The 18753-nt window shown below is 38.7% G+C and overlaps 1 protein-coding gene across 12 annotated transcripts in view; it reads left to right on the forward strand.

Annotated features, from left to right (window-relative positions):
• ENO4 (enolase 4) overlaps window positions 1-18197 on the forward strand; it is a 32953-nt gene extending 14756 nt beyond the window's left edge. For 2 of the 12 annotated variants that reach the window (XM_039547749.1, XM_039547753.1), the window contains 9 exons: window positions 59-190; window positions 2095-2160; window positions 5003-5065; window positions 8544-8711; window positions 10721-10846; window positions 13355-13550; window positions 14799-14866; window positions 15433-15550; window positions 17477-18197. In XM_039547749.1, the coding sequence (XP_039403683.1) occupies window positions 59-190; window positions 2095-2160; window positions 5003-5065; window positions 8544-8711; window positions 10721-10846; window positions 13355-13550; window positions 14799-14866; window positions 15433-15550; window positions 17477-17688 (1149 nt within the window). In that variant the 3' untranslated portion in view covers window positions 17689-18197. The remainder of the gene's footprint in view (window positions 1-58; window positions 191-2094; window positions 2161-5002; window positions 5066-8543; window positions 8712-10720; window positions 10847-13354; window positions 13551-14798; window positions 14867-15432; window positions 15551-17476) is intronic. The other 10 variants (XM_039547751.1, XM_039547761.1, XM_039547750.1 and 7 more) reach the window with 9 other exon arrangements.
• Window positions 18198-18753: the final 556 nt, after the last annotated feature.

The raw sequence follows: 18753 nt of genomic DNA on the forward strand, positions 1-18753 counted from the left end.
CTTGGTTAAACAATAAGAGTTAAACAGTCTTATTTTCACATGGCTTTCTCAATTTCAGGATTTGCCTAAGGAGTTGACTATGCCGCTACCAATGGTCACTCTGTTGAGCTGTGGAAAATCATCATCTGGAAAACTGAAGTTAATGAAAGAAGTGATGCTCATACCACCCGCAGAGTTAACAGTTAAACAAGTACTGTATGCTACTATTTTCACTTGAATTTTATGACATCGTAATTTATTGACCTCATACCTTTTAGATACAGTCCTGAGAAAGTGATTATTTATTTCTGTTTATGGGTGAGGGCAAAGTTCCTTTAACAAAATGTTATTGCAGAACTGAATAGTTAGAATATGGAATGTTTTATATTGCAGATCTCCAAATACAAAGTATGTGTGTCTAGTGGATTACAGGAATCAATTCAATTAAAAGCAGCAGCAGAGTTTTGTAATAAAATGGAAGCATATAATAGGCTTGTATAAAATGAAACTTGCCATTCATAGGTAATAAATCATATCATTCAGTGCACAGCACACAGTTAAAGGATGACTCCAAGAAAAGTACACAATTAGATATAAAAATCTTTACCAACAAATTGTTTTTAAAATGGAACTATGTAGAAGGGAAAGCAGAGAAGAACAGAAACCCATTAAAGGGCAGGAAGGGTGGATAAGGGCAGGCTGGGTCAACACCTTACTTGCTTAACAGTATTGGCATTAAAGAATATATATCTGCACAAGATGCCCACATTAAAGCTGTACTTTCTGTTTTGTATGTCAATGACCTGAACAAAGTAGCTGAGCTTTACTCTTGTTGTTTATTATTGTCACCATAACCTATTGCCTCCTGAGTACTTGAGGGGGGAGCAACAAGAGATTCTTTGCTACAACATGCAGTAGCAAGCATAGTGTGCCCTCTGTGTAGTTATGTTATCGACTGTGACCTCTGTCTCCACTAGTGCACCTGTGTAGGCATGATTAACATAATATGAAGGCATAGGATTTATGAAGGGGGAGGGTTAATCTTTTCCCTATTCAGTTGAAGAGGAAGGATGGTCTTGTGGTTAAGTAGTAGACTGTGATTCAAGATTGGGGTTTATTTTCTGACTGTCACAGCCTTCCTCTGTGAGTTTAACCTCTTTGTGCCTCCATTCCTTGCTTGTAAAATGGAGCTCACAATACTTTCCTACTTCACAGAGTTGTGGAAGATAAATACATATGTGTTTCTGAAGTGCTTAGATGCTAATCTCATAGGGCTTGTCTACAAAAAGACACTCAGAAAAATTAATCCAAATTAACTAAAAGTGTGAATTTAAAGTAGGTTAGTTAAACTGTATTAAAACCCTGGGTGGACACTTTGATTCAGAAAGTGAATTACTCTAAAGCGAATTAAGACCATTTTAATTCTGAATAAGAGCGTCCACCCAGGGGTTTCATGCAGTTTAACTAATCCACTTTAAAACTTAATTCAGATTAATTTACCAGAGTATCCCTGTATAGACAAGCCCTTACATAAATAGATCTAGGGAAGTGCTGATTAGTAGGCATGGGCAGATATATAGATGATATTTGATCCCTGAATACCATCACCTCAACAAGCTTGTGATCCTATCCACTGGAGACTCTTTCTCTCAGCACATCCCCTTAGCTGAAGTTATATGGGGGTGGAGCATAGTCAGGTAGCCTTCTTTCCTGGTGCCTGCATCACTTTTTGAGTTTTGGGGCAGTCATCTAGCTTTTCCCCTCCTGTTAGTTCTTAAGGGGGCAGACCAATGTGGCTGCTGGTTGTTAATTCAAGTAGGGTTCTTCTTAGGGTTCTGCCTACTCCCATTCAGCAAGACAAGGAATCATTGGTCCTAGCACCACTGCTACTGGCCCTCTAACATTGGAGAAGCTTGCCCAAATCAGAAGGGCATGGATAGTTTGTGATTTTTGTGTATGCTAATCAGAGCTACAGAATAAAAATTTACACTGGAATGTGTGCATTAGGATCTACGTTTTTTTTAAAGTAAAAGAAAAAATTCTCATGTTTTTATTTACATTCTTAATCCAAAATAATAATTCTGTTTTGGATGACTATTGTTATTTAATTTAAAGGGTATTGAAAGGCTTCTGGAGATTCAGAAACAAATGATGAGATTGCTGGATCCTGTAAGTAAAGGGGTAAGATAAATATCAAGGGTGTTTTTGAGCGATGTAATCTAAGTGTAGCAGAGTACTCAGAAGGTGCTGTAACTATTTTTTTTAAAAGAAAATAAATTACACATGTGAGTGCTCACTGGGAGGGAAGGGGTGAGATGGGTGCAAGAGTAAGTGGTAACAAGGGAAGAGAGGGTTGGGTCTGCTGTGAGGGATGGGGGTATTATGGGGAGGAGAGATAAATGGAAATGAGTGGAGGGAAGGGAAGAGGGCTTGGGGGCTCAACTAAAGAGGCGAGGGTCAGAACTGAGAGGGTGGGAAGGGAAAAGACAGGTGGAGTTGTAGAATATGAGGGGTAGCAGAGGAAGTTGGGGGCTTAGGGAACTGGGGGCTTGTCAGCCCTTCTGTGTACATGTTGGACTAAGGTGGAGCTCTGCACCTCAGCTCTACACCATTGCTGGCTGTGTATTCTGGGATCTGGGGGACCCTGCTTGTCTTTGGGTGTCTGAGCCCTTCTCCCTGAAATCCAGAAAACGAGTAGTTAAGATACATATCACCTCTGTGTGGAGCGTGCGGTGGAGGGAGCCCAGTTTGGAGGAGGGTTGGATTGGGTGGACTTGGGGCATGGCTAGGGAAGCTTGACTGAAGCAGGGGCAGATTCCCAGCTTGGGATGGGTAATGGGTGTGAGGGCCTAGCTTAGTGCAGCTTGGGCTATATAACTAAGCTGGTGTGCCACCTTCCAGTAAGCTGCTCCTGTGATATGTGCATGCAGCAGCACAGAGCAGGAGATAGCAAGGAGCGACTTCTGGCTTCTGAAGTGCCAACTAATGGCTTAATGGGATGGGATGGGAAGCTGGAAATGTTGGAGGGGCTTTATGTTGTGGGGAATGGTGGGATAAAGGGTGGAGAATGAGTGAAACACAAGTCTCTCAAACTCTTAAAGTTATTGTAACCACCATGTATTAAAACTATCAAAGTTTGGGGACATAGACCATGGATGAGTTTTCTATGACCGGCCCTGGTAGCAACTACACATTGTGCTTTGAAACGTTTGCAACATTATCCCTATTCCATGACAATAAAATGTACGGAATGGGGGAGGAGCTATGAGGAATCACATTGCAACTATGTGACCTAGTGGGAAGACTACTGGACTGGGACTATTACTAGCTCTGCCACTGGCCTGCTGGGAGACTGTTGGCAAGTCACTTCACCTCTCAGTGTCTCAATTTCTCATCTGTGAAATGGGGATAATGACGTAAAGTTCTTTGAGGTCTACCAATGGAAAGCACCATATAAAACTAGGGTTTTTTAATTATTACCTAGCCACAGAAGCATATCCATTACAAACCTAGGTGAAAACTATAACCGTCTGAATGAACACAAACATCTACTAACAAACATTTTTCTTTGTGTTAATGAAGTTTATTGCCATTTTCTAATTTTTTTAAACAGAGTTAAGGTTGCCTGATGATATCTCATGCACTTCCAGAACACTGAGTTCAGCAAAACTCAAATGTCTGAAAGCCAGGAAATAAGAGTTCAGGTAAATGCTGATGCAGCCTTAACTCTACTCTCTCTGAGTGGTGCCCATAATACACACACTCCCAAGTGCTACTTCGACTTGCCCTATGCTCAAACACGCAGCCTACTCTCCTGACAGAGTATCACACTTGTCAAATTTAACAAATCGCTTCCCACCCTTTTACAACTCCTTCACACTTGCACATAAGATACCACCTAAACCTATACTTTCCCCTATCCAACATTAAATCCACAGAGTTCTTTCATATCTCACCTTTCTACTGTCAATACCCATGGCAAGAAGACTCCAGTGCCCTGCTACTGACATAACCTACACAATTCTGTATTGAAATGATGCAGATTAGAAACTCAAGTTACCCATAAACCTCTCTCCTTCGATAACATACATGAGGGGACTGAGACCCAGATCTCTTCATATAAAAATCACAGCTCTTCCAAGCTACTCCATTTTATTCCTCCACCACTTAGTACAGCTGCACTACACAGTGAATGCATCTAGAGTGCATACAGATAATTTCCAGTGGTTATTGCCAGCTCTAGGGGGCATTTATCTTAACTCTGTATTTTCTGGTTTTCAGAAGTTTTAGTTTCACTGCACTTGACATTCTGGAAGGGCATGAGCCAGGCAACCTTAAGTGCGTTAACAGTGTATTTTGCCATCTCTCTCTCTCTCTGTCTCTCTCTCTCTCTCACACACCCCGTTTGGTGACATTGAACTTTAATGAGAAATGTAGAATGGAACATTTTCACAAACACGAGATAACCAGCTATTCCATTATCCTTACAAAAACACTGCACTAAGAAGGAACCACATTCCAGCATAGGTACAATATAAAAGAAATGACCCTGATCCTGCAAAGACACCTTTAACTTTACACGCAAAATAGTTCTACTGAAGTCAGTAGGATTATTGACAAAGTGTAAAGTTAAGTGTGTGCATACATTTTTTCAGGACTGAGGCCCTAGTTATTCTTCTTGTGCATAGTCAGTCCAGATCCACACTTTTGGGAGCACATGTGCAGTTGGCATAGAAAATGAAAATTCTCTGGAAAAAGCAGCAATGCACATTCTTCATTGAAATGAACATTTGGAGATGAGTTATTGTGTGGTAATAAAACAACATCATTACTTTGTATTGTACACAGAATACTCCTCTTCTGTGTTTTCCAAAATAATGTTTTCTAACCTAAAGGAGTACACTTAATGTTATGAAATCAAAGTTGATCAACTCTTTTTTTTTTCTCTTTTCTCTCCCTGAAATAATTATGTAATTCTTGGATTTTCCCAAACAAAATCATTGCTTTTCTTCAATGCCAACAGTCCAGCCCTCAGCTAACAGACAGTAAAAAAGGCAGCGCGCGTAGTGCAGTGAAAAAAGCTCCGGTAAGAAAACAGATTTTAGTTTTAAGCTTCCAGAGGATTATTATGAACAACAGGAAGCCCAAACATACTACGTTATAAAATGTTCATTGACAGGGGCCTCTTTAAAAGGTCAAAGTCAAGACTTCTAAATTCCAGATAGGACACATTTTGTATAATCTAATAGGAAGTGTTTTTTGGATTTTATTAGCTAACACTGCCCCCTCTTCCCCCCCCAAAACAGGAGGGGGTACTCCACATGGTTCATCACATGGAGACCCTGATGCATCATATGCATAGGGGAGGGATTTGGGAGGCCAGTGAGGAGGCAGAGAGCATGACCCTCTCACTACATAGATTATTGAGACAACTGCATGTAAAGATTGTCCCTGTGTGTTGCTTCCTATCCCTGGCAGCACAACTACCTGGGAAACCACTCTACCTTTGATTTACCACACCCCTCTGAAAGTAGTAGAAAATTGTATTGTCAAGCTTCTATTTAGGTATTATAAACAATTAAAATCAAAGCTATTAAAATAGCAATGGATTTTGGGGTGAGGATTGTTATACTGAAGTTTTGGGGCTTTTGCTTAATATAGAAGGGTGTTTTGGTTTAATTCTTTTTTAGCCTGAAGCGGTTGGTAAAATGGTATTTTGAGAGTTGGCTGTGCAGTAAATAAATCCCCAAAATGCATGAAATGTCAATATACTATTTTATCAAAAAGCACATTGTTTTAAGTAATTTAAATCATCCATATAAGGGACTTCTATGTTTTGTTTCTTTGTGTCTGTATATAACACAATGCTAGCAGGCACTCATTTAGCCTATAGCAGTTCAAGACTGAGTCCCTGTTACATCCTGGTTCAAACATAGCCTGTTTTCTAGGGCAGATGAATTTTAGACTACTTTTTTGCTTTACTTAAACAGTTCACAAGGATGAAATTAGAGATGGATGTCAAAGGGCTTGGCTACACTACAGGTGGTACAACAGCACAGCTTCGGCACTGCAGCTAGCCTCATAGTATTGACCAGGGGTCGGCAACCTTTCAGAAGTGTGCCGAGTCTTCATTTATTTACTCTAATTTAAGGTTTTGCGTGCCAGCAATACATTTAAACATTTTTAGAAGGTCTCTTTCTACAAGTCTATAAGATATAAACTATTGTTGTATGTAAAGTAAATAAGGTTTTTAAAATGTTTAAGAAGCCTCATTTTAAACTTAAATTAAAATGCAGAGCCTCCCGGACCGGTGGCCAGGACCTGGGCAGTGTGAGTGCCACTGAAGATCAGCTCACGTGCTGCCTTCGGCACACGTGCCATAGGTTGCCTACCCCTGGTATAGACACTTGTTACAGTGACATTTTCTCCTGTCCCTGTAGTTAATCCGTCCTTTCAAGAGGTGGTAGCTAGGTTGATGGAATAATTTTTCCATAAACGTAGAGTATGTTTGCACTGCAATTAAAACTCAGTGGCTGGCCTGCATCAGCTGACTCAGGATTGCAGGGCTCAGGCCAAAGGACTGTGTAACTGCAGTGTATATGTTTGGGCTTGTACTGGAGCCTGAGCTCTGGGGCCCTCCTCACTTGAAGTGTCTGAGAACTCAGGCTCCAGCCCAAGCCTGAACATCTACACCGCAATTAAACCTGCAAGCCCAATCCCTGCGAGCCCAAGTCAGCTGACACAGACTAACTGGGGGTGTCTGATTGCAGCATAGACATAACCTTAGCAGGATCTGTACTGGGGCTTGGGTCAGTTTAACTACTTCTCTTAGGGACATAGCTAGATCAACATAAGTTTTAGGTGTAGACCAGGCCTCAGGAGGAAGGAAAAATAAAGAAATTGAAAAGAAACTATTTAGAGAAATTATATGAAAATACAAACTTAAGCCTTATTCTGGGAATATGATAGCATTCAGGTGGACTGCTTCACTCATGCACTATCCATTCCAGGATCATATTCTTATCTTAATGCTATATCTAGATAACTATGAGTGAAATAAATTGCCTTTTCACTTCCTCCATCCCGGTACAAGACTCTCTATCTCACAGTAATCTGAACTGTACCCATCTCTCCAAATTTTATATTTGAGAGAAGGTCCCCAACTCAGTCTCTGTAGCTAGTCTTCTGCTCCTTCTTATGGGTCTTACTCCTTCAAGATCTCTTGAGTTTAGGCAGAGACACTGTGTCATCTTCCAACTAACTTCTTCCTCAATAGAACCCAGTTCTGTTGAGTTACCTTAGCAATGTCTTGATGTCATTCTTTAGAATCCCAGGTCTACAGCTATTGTAGTTATTCAGATCAGCTGTGCTCAATCTGTTTAGGTGGTAGCATCAGTTTACCAGTCTAAGATTTCAGCTGTACTTGCTAGTATATTCAGTAGTATGCGCTGTAACCTGCTGACAAGCAGGGGCTACAGCACATGAAGGAGTCCAAGTTCCATTGTGGGACAGAGCACTCACAAATGAATTTGTAGTACAAAGGCTCTGCATCAGGGTAGAGCCAGGGGAGCCTGAAGTTCATACACCTGTTGTTAAGAAAGAATCATTTATTACACAGACATAGTCCCATGAGGTCTCTGAAGGAGAGCTCTATGTAAGCGCGAAAGCTTGTCTGTCTCACCAACAGACGTCAGTCCAATAAAAGATATTACCTCACCCATCTTGTCTCTCTAATATCCTGGCACTAACACAGCTACAACACTCATTTATTACATAACATTCATAGCAGTACAGTTTATAAAGCAACACAATTTTTGTAGCTGATTAAGCACCAAAGCAAAGCTGAGACACTTGATTTAGTACAAATCTGTTTATGGCTAGTATATTCCCACATGAGAAACATTTTGTCCGATGTTCAACACGATAAAGACCATAACAGCTATATTTCCCGCAACAATTTGTTTCCTCATGAGGGCTTGAAAGAGCTGTACTACCTCTTGAACGTTCCAATGGTGTCACGTTGGGGTAACGGACAAGGATAACTGAGTGGGAAGTGAGTTTAAAATTTAAATGACAGTTGGAAGGAAAAGGAAACAGTTGTGTGGAAAAGGCATAATCTGCAGCAAGGAAAATTTTTTTCATAGCATGCACCACTTCTTAATGGAGATTGCTGGGGGGGGGGGGATCCACAAGGCAATCACAGATGTGCAGACCAACTTCCATTTGTAATTTCATAACAGACTTTTGGCAATTACAAAATTTGCTTATGTGGAAAGGCAATATTAAGAGAGCTTACACAGTATTTTGGTGGTCCTTTAATGAACTGTAGCAGCTGGAAACAGGTGAGCCAGAACCCTGGGACCAGCCATAGTTCCACAGACTAGCCTTCCTTCCATGGACCAGCTTTTGGTAACCTCTCCTTATATAGGGTATTGTCCATAAGGTTTTCAGTATCAGTTGTGAGGGGAGAACGTTATATTTTTCTGAGCTGAGGTTGACTGAAATCCTACTGTCCTGTAGCTACATATATGTTAATACAGACATTGTTTCTGTTTTATTTCCAGCCATCGGTTTTGAAGAGAATATCCCATTTGGGGTGCTTAATAACAGGGTGCGATAGTCTAGAACAACCTCTGATCTTACTGCAAACAGCTTGCAGGAATCTAGGTCTGGAACTAGGAATAGATGTACATTTAGCAATAAACTGTGCTGCTCATGAATTGATGGACTATGTAAGTTATTTTTAATATCTCTTCTTTAACTGATTTTAAAGTGATTGCTTATTGCTTCTTATTTGTTTTGCGGTAGCACATAGATGTCACAACCGCATTGTGTTGGGCAGTGTACACACATACAACAAAGACAAGTCCTCTGCCCCGATACACGAGGCTTTGAACATGTAGCCCCCTGTGGTGTGCACCACCCAAGACAGCAGAAAATGTTATGGGTGAGTGGAGGGAAGCAAGCTTCAGGGAGACCACTCAGTTGTCTCATCCCCTTGTGTACTGTGCAGCAGAGCTCTGTAGTGACTCTCTGCACATGAACATGGAGAACAAGGGACAGCTAGTGTGATGAGACATACCCATACCTACTAACAGAATGGGTACCCAGGAATAAAACCTTGCATGGAGCAAGGCACACTGGCATATGACCTGGCATAGCAGCTGTGGCTCGCTTTAGAGACACTTGGGACAGTTGTGGCTAAATCATCCATCCCTTTTCATGTGGGGTGTGGCCCATTATTCACAGTGTGGCCTTTAGAATTTAAATACTGAAAGGCTAATTGTGCCAGCCAGCATTACTCCTATTTTTCTTGGTTTGAGACTTTTCTGATCAATTCTTGTCAATTGTAGCAATGCTTTAATGGATAAATATTCACTACTAGTTAAATCAAGCAAGCCAAATTCATTTCACTTATGATCTAAACTGGATGTGAGTCCAAATTTCCAAAAGAGCCTTCATTCATACCAGCGTGCAGATTATATGCCTAGCTTCCACCACCCACTTTGCCTTTAAATGTCTAAATATCTTCATATTCTGCAAAGTAATGGATTCCTGCTGTAATCCATTCACACTATTCTCCCCCCTCCCAACCCCGTATTTTATTGTACACCACCTGTTATGCTTTAAGGCTATACACACATCAAGGTGTAGGGTACAATCTAATCTGTAAAAACAAAAAAACACTTGCAGCAGCGAGTCTCAGATGTGGGCTCGTACTACAGGGTAAAAATAGCAGTCTAGGTGTTCCTGCTGGGGCTGAAGCCTGAGCTCTGAGACCCAGTGAGGGGGGTGAGACTCAGAACCGGGCTCCAGCCTGAGCAAGGAATGTCTTCACTGCTATTTTTAGTCCCGTAGCACAAGCCCTGTGAACCCAAGTTAATTGACCCAGTCTCTGAGACTCGTTGGTGCAGGTTTTTTGTTTTTGTTTTTCTTGCAGCGTAGATGTACTCAAATACCTGTTCTGTCTGGCTTAGTATTTAATGAGTTTTTTTTAATGTTTTTCTGTCAATGACAGAAACCCTTCATTTTTAATATCAGACATTTTATAAGACGCTTGTGGTGTGTAACAGAAACCGTGCCAACTGAGGTCAATTTGGCACACCCAGAAATCCTATTTTAAAATGAACAGAACCTTAAATGATTAAATAACGGGAACTGTCATAACATTAATGGTGTGTGAAAGTGATGAAAGCTAAAACTTCTCCTGTAGTTTGGCATTCTGCCATTAATTCTACCACTACCTAGACAGTATTGCCAACCTCAGGTGTGCCAAAATCATGAGTCAGGTCCCACAAATCATGTGTGGCATAAAAACAATGTATTTTGCTTCTTTTTCTTTGCCCTCTGGTTTCTGAGCCTTTAGAGTGCACTCAGTTCATGTTTTCAAGCTTTTTTCTGCACCCATTAGGGCTAGAAACTTTTTTCACAAAAAAAAAAAAGTTTTTGTGCAGTGTCTTATTCAGCAGCAGAGGCTTTCAGAAAAATGCCAAATAGTGTAAAGCTCACAATAAAATCACGAGAGTTGGCAACACTACCTAGGACATAAAAATAGCATGAGGTAAACTCCATGCACCTCACACAAAGCCTGAGTAAATAGCTAATGGTCTCTGGACTGAAATAAGGGTCGTGTACCCTGCACTCACCTCGGAAGGGTTTTGTGGCCACGATTGCAGTGGAAATTGTTTACCACAAAATTGCTACCATTTTTATCCTTTACACATTTAACTTATGTTTTTAGACCAAAGGAAAATATGAAATACTGACTGGAACACTCAAGAGTCCTGATGAAATGGTCGATATGTATGTGGACCTAATTAATAAATACCCCTCAATTATTGCATTAATAGATCCCCTGAGGAAAGAGGTAAGACAGAGATATTTTGAAAGCTTTTAGATTATGCTCTGGGAAATATATTTTCTAAAGGAAATAAGAAGTCATACATAAACACTCGTGGGTGAAATTCACTCCTATCCAGAGGGCCAGTACACCATTTATACACCACCTATATCCTACTTAATCCCCATCCTGAGAGCTCAAGTTATACATATGTGATGCATAGGCCATATGTTAGCTCTCTGCACAGGCCTTGTGTACCCATCAGGAACCATGGGGAGAATATCACTGAGTTTGCATGTGTATACCAAAAATTAAAACCATAAGGAAAAAGTGGCATTTATCACTCTCTTGGAGACACACACAATGAAAATTTATGTCAGACTTTATTCACATGTCCACTAATTGGTGATAATGGCCCTTACTTTATATACATTTGACGTGACACTTGACAGAAATTAATCCTGATTAGTGTGAGCATAATGCAGATATACAATACGTAATGTGTTTTAAAGAATTAAATGAAAATGAAGTTCTGGCAGATTCAACTTGCTAAGCCACTCTCATTTTAATTACATATCCTTTCTTAGGTGCTCAGGCAGTATTTTAGATACATTGCAAAAATGAAAAACTACTTGTGCAGCAGGAAAAAAGATTTAGACATAGCTGTATTCCTAAGAATCATTTAGTAATGAAATAAGTTCCTATGATACTATTGCACCAACATTTACACTCATACTGCAATATAAACCTATATTTGACAGTGCTGCTCAACAGAGTTAAAAGGAGTGGCAGAACCACATAAAATTAACTGAAGTATATTAACATTAGATTTAACTACCAATAAAATCAAAATTAGAAGAGATAAGTGGACGTGGCCAATGAATAAATCATAATTAAGTAGAACAATATTAAATATGATATTAAGATACATGTGTATGGATGAAAGGGACAGATTTTATAAATTTAAATATCAATGGTTTTATCATGGTTTCCAATGACGTTAATATTTAGGTTTGCCATATTTCAAAAAGACAAAAACCCAACTATAGCCATGTAAATATATTTTCCACAGTTCTGCAGCCACATCATTTAATGTGGAATCTGTCCCTTTGAGAAGAACTGTGCACCAAATCCCTAAGCTTTCATTTAAAAACAATGCATCTTTCTAGCCTTCATGCTTATGAAGAAAACCTTACAAATGTGAACCAAGGGTAAACCAATGCAATGTTGTCTTTCTGAATCATAGCCTGAAACAATAGCTCTGAGAGGAGTGAACTGCCCCATTCATCTCAATGAGTTGTTAACTCTGAAACCTAAAGGTGACCATTTAAATATGAAAGTTTAAAACAATTTAATTGCTGATCATCCTAGCAGAAATTTATAACTAGCTTTGCTTCTCTCACAGTTCTAAACTGACTCACGCCCTTCCGGAGGTGCCAGAAGCCCAGATTGTTCCTTAGCTGCCCAAACTTCCAACTTCCCGACAGCTGCTGTTATGAAGTTATGTGCTTTCAATATAGAAATCTGCCAGAATATAAAAAATTGAATATGGGACAGCTTACAATAGTTCAATATTTAACAAAAACAAATGACAAAGCTTATTCACAACACAGCTTTGCCAGAAACATTTGAGCATTTTAGAAATATCACTAATCCGGACCTATTTCATCCATCCATTCTTATACAGCAAAACACTTTAGTGAGTGCTTAACTTTAGGCATGTGCTTAAGTGCCATTAACTTCAATGTGACTTGAGCATGTGCTTAAATGCTTTGCTGAATTGGAGCCCTACACAGTGCAAATTTCTAATTACAGATACAGATTCTGTGTGATTGGTAGAGCAAGAATTATGAACTGAGGAAATTCACAAATCTCATATACATTTGAGAATTTTACAATCTATTCACAGATAATTTGTGAACAGAAAAAAGGCAAACTTTATTTGCTGTTCTCTCTGAATCTGCCTGCAGCTCTTATCTTCCTGTCATGATACATGTCATCAGGCTGATTATATGGCTACTTCCTGTTTCACTATTTCATATTTAAATGAGATAGGGATTTTAAAATAAATAATTTCTAGCTATTTAGCCATATTTTTTATTGGATCAAGTGACTGGAAACTATTTTATATTCCATTAGTTTTCTTTTAACCAAGTCTGCAGGAGAGTATCTGGGTAGCAGACTCCTACATTCAATTCATTTTGCAGTAATATATTAGCTGATGCTTTTTACCTGTGACTAGCTCTCTTCTTGCCTTTAGCAAAATCCCTACAGCCAAACAAAATGCCAGTGATATATTTGATTTGTGTCTGCTAATAAAAATAATTTCTCTGTGTGAATGATAGCCCTGGGGCGAAATCTTGGTCCGACTGAAGTCAATGGCTGTTTTGCCATCAACTTTAGTGAGGTCACGATTTCATGCTTGGTGTTCCCTATACCCCCCCCCACCTTATTTTCACCCCTCAACATTTTTTTTGATTGTTTTCCTAAATTTGTCCTTTAAACAACTAATCATTTACTTTACTGTTTACCCAGGATGGCCAGCAATGGAGCAATATATGTAATGCTGTTGGTTCCAGATGTTATTTGATTGCAGAAGATGCAGCCAAAAGTATTTCTAAACTTGTGGAGGATCAAAATATAAACGTACCAAAATGCAGTGGTCTTATAATAAAATATACAAATCAAACCAAGATATCTGACCTCACAGAACTTACCCGACTTCTAGATGGTGAGTAGTGGAAAAGTCTGAATTTCAAAACCCTATAATGAATACATAAAAGACAGCTACACTTATGCAATCTATAAATATGTAATATTTCACATTTAAATACAGCAGTTGATAGTTTAGGACGTGCTTGTTAAAAGAAATTAAAACTCATGGCTTGATTGCCAAATATATGTAGGAGTTCATATATTCTGAAAATATTTAAGGAATCCTTATATGTTCCAGTGCTTCAAATGTACCTGAGTGATACTGTGCATGTCTTGAATGTGTATGTATTTTTAAGCTATGGCTAAACTTTATATATTCAGACACCAGAACTGAAAAACAAATAAACAAACAAAAGCTGAGCTGGAGGAAGCTGAAATGTTACCTGTAACAAACAAACAAAACCAGATTGGTCCACAAATGTAGTCTAGACAGCTAAATTAAGGATTCTCTGTTATTGACCCTTGGTTGTTACTGTATGTAATATTTGTGGGGGGTTACATTTGTCAATATCTTATTTTGTTCTTTATATGTTCCCAGAGACTTTATAAATGGATACATTTTTATATATCTAACTGTTCGCCTCCTCTCTAAAATAAAACAAAATGAAAAACCACCATGTCAAAAAATCAATGAATAGTGAGCTTTAGGATTTAAATCACACCAGGTGGGAGGGCTCTTTTTCATAGTGAAGAGGAATCACTTGTGCTGTGCTAGAGAATACATTTAGAATTAGAATACAGTACCTAGAACCCCATTCTACCATCTGGAATACATTGCCAGAATGAGCAACTTAGCCTGGAGTACACCTCTACCTCGATATAATGCGACCCGATATAACATAAATTCGGATATAACGCGGCAAAGCAGTGCTCCGGGGGAGGAGGGGGTTGCGCACTCCGGTGGATCAAAGCAAGTTTAATATAACACGGTAAGATTTTTTTGGCTCCTGAGGACAGTGTTATATCGAGGTAGAGGTGTAGTTATAAGAATTAGAGCACAGATGTTAGGTGTCACCTTAGCCAGGCTGAAAGGAAATAGATTTAGCAAGGTAAAAGGAGAAATAATAAAAATGCGGACAGGTATTGTATTGCAACTGATATTATTGTGTACTTTTCTATCAGGAGGACATTTACTCCATCTTTCCCCTATTTGTATTTAACCTCAGAGCAAGCCAAAAGAATTAATGTATAAAAAGTGAAATCTATATTTTTGTGAAATATATAAAATATTTACTAATGAAGGCTAAAACCTCTTATTATATAGGTCAAAGACATATTGCCATATTAGGAAGTCCAGCTGGAGAATCTTCTGATGATAGCCTTGTAGATCTGGTATGTATTGAAAGCTGTTCAGTTGCAGAATTGCTAAACCATTGCTTTTATCATGAACTGGTATTTAGGAGAAAGGCTGTCTGTGTTTGAGAAAGGCATATAATCTATTAAAAGGTTTTTTTCCCTTAGAAAGTCACCTTTTACAGACAGTTAATCTTTGAACTTTTATTTTTTTTTAAAAAAGCAAGAAAATTGCCAAAGGAGGATAAAGAGAACATACTTAAAAGTGTGTATTATCTATTTGCTTGCATTAGTTTGTAAAAATGTAAATGAATTACTGAAATTATACCTGAGTAGTAATAACAGTCTTGTATAGTACATCTTAGCTCTGATAGTCTCTTTGTATTGACATTGCATTTGCAAATAAAATTTCATCTTATGACAGTGATTAGTGTGCAACTCCAACTACATCTTTAATTAAAGGAAGGTTTTATTCCCACATAGAGAGATGAGAAGTGTTATTGTGAGTAGGGTTTATCTTAGGACACCAAGTTAAATAACTAGGAAGAAAGCGACTTCCATTGCTAAAGCGTGGAATTTTAAAAAATGCACTTTTTTGTCCTAAGGCTGTTGGCCTGGGTGCCAGGTTTATCAAGTTGGGAGGTCTTTCCCGTGGAGAAAGGGTGACCAAATACAACCGCCTTCTTGCTATAGAGGAAGAACTGGCCAAGAATGGAACACTGCGTATGAGCTTCTTTCTTACTTGTTTTCAGCTTGCAATGAATAAGAGAACAAAGATTGCAGGAGGAATGATTGAAACTGCTCCACGGGAGGGAAAAGGAATGAAAAGACTATAAATAAGCAATGACAAAAAACTAGGATGGCACTTGCCACAACGTATATTGTTGTCCTAATGGATTATCTGTTTACCTGAATGTTAAAATAGTCCCCTTATTGAGGAGTAGCTTACATCACATTTTTCAGAAGAATTAATTGGTTACAATCTTCAAGCCCATGTTGGCAAAAATAAGATGATAATTAAATTAAATTAAGGTTTCTCCTCACAGAAAATTTTAGCCAAAAGCAGATGTGTCACAACCAAAGCTTCAGTTTACAACCCATTTCACAGTAATATTCTTCACAAAAAGTATGTTGAGAAAGTTCAGGTTGCATGAATAAGCACTCAAAAGTCAGGAAATGCTAATGTTAAGGATGCACGTGCAACCTTAGCTGTGCTCCTTCTAAGTACCAGGATGCATGACATGGCCTGCATCTTCTCTCACACCGGATTTATGCTGGTATAACTTCACTAACTTCAGTGGAGTCACTCTTGATTTTTACCTGTGTAAGTGAGAGAATAAAAGCCCAAAATCTTTAACCCTTTGATAGCGTATTATTTCTTGACTAATATCTCAATTTTTTTTCACACAACTTTATATTCACATGTGTAGCATGTGATACATTTTCATTCTTTTATACTTACACTAACTCTAGATTTTTCTTATAGTCTAAGATATGTATAACTGTCAGCAACCATGTACTCTACATGTTCTTTACAAGTGTAATAGCCTTCCTTATGTTCAATTCGGAGGGTGAGGCAGCTAAAGGAACACAGCCAATTTAATTTTTTGGGGGTAAATAAAATGTTTACCTATTAACAACACTTCAGATTATTATATATATATATATATATATATATATATATATATATATATATATATATGACACACACACACACACACACATACTACTTACTTCCCTACTACCACCATTTTTGCATTGGTCTTGGCTGGGACTATGAAAAAAAAATCAATGAAATCAATTTACTTTGCACATATGTAAAAACTATAACAACAGAAATACAGTAATATAATAGCCCATATATAAGTTCACCATGTCCCTTTTACTAGGAGAGGGACTTAGCTGAACATGCATGCAACTTTTCTTATGTGCATTTCAAGTGATGGGGCAGATAACTACCGTGGTATGAACTTAACTGGCTCATGGGTATCTTAGTGCGCAGTACTTAGTACACTAAACAGAAGATACCAAGCACTGACAAATGCTTAAAAATACACCTAATAAACTTCAGCAGTTTCCTGCAGATAACACTGCTCTCGCAGTAATAAACCCCAGTAGCAAAATCAGCATCCACCTCTAACTACTCCCATCTCCACATAGATCAGGGAGAAGGGATGGACCTATCACTCTGGCCTGAAGATTAACCAACACAGGCTGTTATGGACCAAGGTTCTGATCCTGCAACCAACCAAGTGTACGGGTGAACTGCTACATCTGCTTTTAGCCCCATTAGACTCTAAGGGCCAGATTGCGGAAGGTATTTAGGCACCTAAAGATGCAGATAGGAGTCTAGTGGGATTTTCAAAAGTGCCAAGGCATCTGGGAGTTAGGTGCCCTGTCACTTTTGAAAATCCCATTAAGCACCTATCAGCATCTCTAGGCACCTTAATACCTTTAACAATCTGGCCTAGCTGCTCTGTCAGTTGCAGATCAGACCCCAGGGAGGTAGTGAGTTTTCATTAATATTAAAACTGTGTACTTATGTAAATTAAATATAATGCATGCATCATTTGGGAGTATATTTTTTTTAAATCTAGTGTAGTGTCTGCATATTTGTTTAGGACAATCAAGAAACTTTTTTCATTGCAGGTTCAGGAGAAAACCATGAATTTGTTGATTTTGCAGAAGAGGCACTAACAGTGGAAGAACTTCTCGATGCACTCCCTACCATAGAGCAGGACCCATGGCCTTCAGAGCATTCTCAGCCTCTGCTGGCCCAGGACCAAAATCCTGTTTCCTTACATGGTAGTACACTGCATCTCAATGAGGCTACCAACTTGGACCCATCAATACTTCCTTGACAGTTTGGCACTAAGGTGATATCAAAGGTCTAGTCCATCCTCAACTCTCATTAAAGTTAATAGGAGTTAAAGGTGCTCAGCACCACACAGGATTGGATCCTAAATTTGGAGTTTTAGGTTCTGATGATGCTATTAGATCTGTGAGGAAGGGATCATGTGCTTGTTTGGAACCATACTTAAGTTTCCACATGGTTGCAAGGATTTCCCTCTCGTGCAGATGCAATAAGGCTCTAGTGAATTCTCAGTGAATCAAACTTCAACTGTTTGATTGCCATTAATTCTACCCTGTTACATCTAACTAACAATAAACTGTTTTTAAATGCCTGAAGTTCAGTGATTACCGGTACTTTGTCTTCATTCAAACCCATCCTATTTTGAGTTTTTGTACCTACGCATGTTTTATTAGTCTCTAATTCTGATGTATCTGCTCCACCTTGTATTTAGCTGTGACACGCTGAGTACCTTTCCCAGACCAAGAGCAGCTCTGTGTAAGCTCAAAAGCTTGTCTCTCTCACCAACAGAAGTTGGTACAATAAAAGCTATTACTTCACTCACCCTGTCTCTAATTCTGCTACAAGACACTGCATTACTAAAATAGGTGTTTATATTGCTTTGTATATATTTTTGCCAGGGTAAATTTGTAACACAAAATAATCCTACAGAGTAAGTCATTTCTTATTTTAGATATTCCATAACACTTATCTGAAGATACTTTGTGTGGGATTTTCAAAAATGGCTCCACACTGACCTATCTCTGCTCCTACTGACTTCAGTAGAAACAGAGTTAGGCCAGTAGTGAAAAGTTTTTGAAAATCTGACCCATCATCTCTAAAACAAGATTTTCGAGTACTGGATGTTTTAATAGCATTATTTTCTCTACACTCTGCATAACTGTATTTACTTTTTTAAACAATAACTGTCTATTGATTTTAAAATGATGCCTAAGAACAAACAACTATATTTAAGAACAAACAACTGTGGACAAGTAATAAGCTAACACTTCATGAAAACAAAGAAACTTGACTGTTACGCTGTTTCATCACACAACACGTCCTCAACCTGGTG

The sequence above is a fragment of the Mauremys reevesii genome, linkage group 7 (genome assembly GCF_016161935.1).
Source record: "Mauremys reevesii isolate NIE-2019 linkage group 7, ASM1616193v1, whole genome shotgun sequence".
Lineage (NCBI taxonomy): Eukaryota > Metazoa > Chordata > Testudines > Geoemydidae > Mauremys > Mauremys reevesii.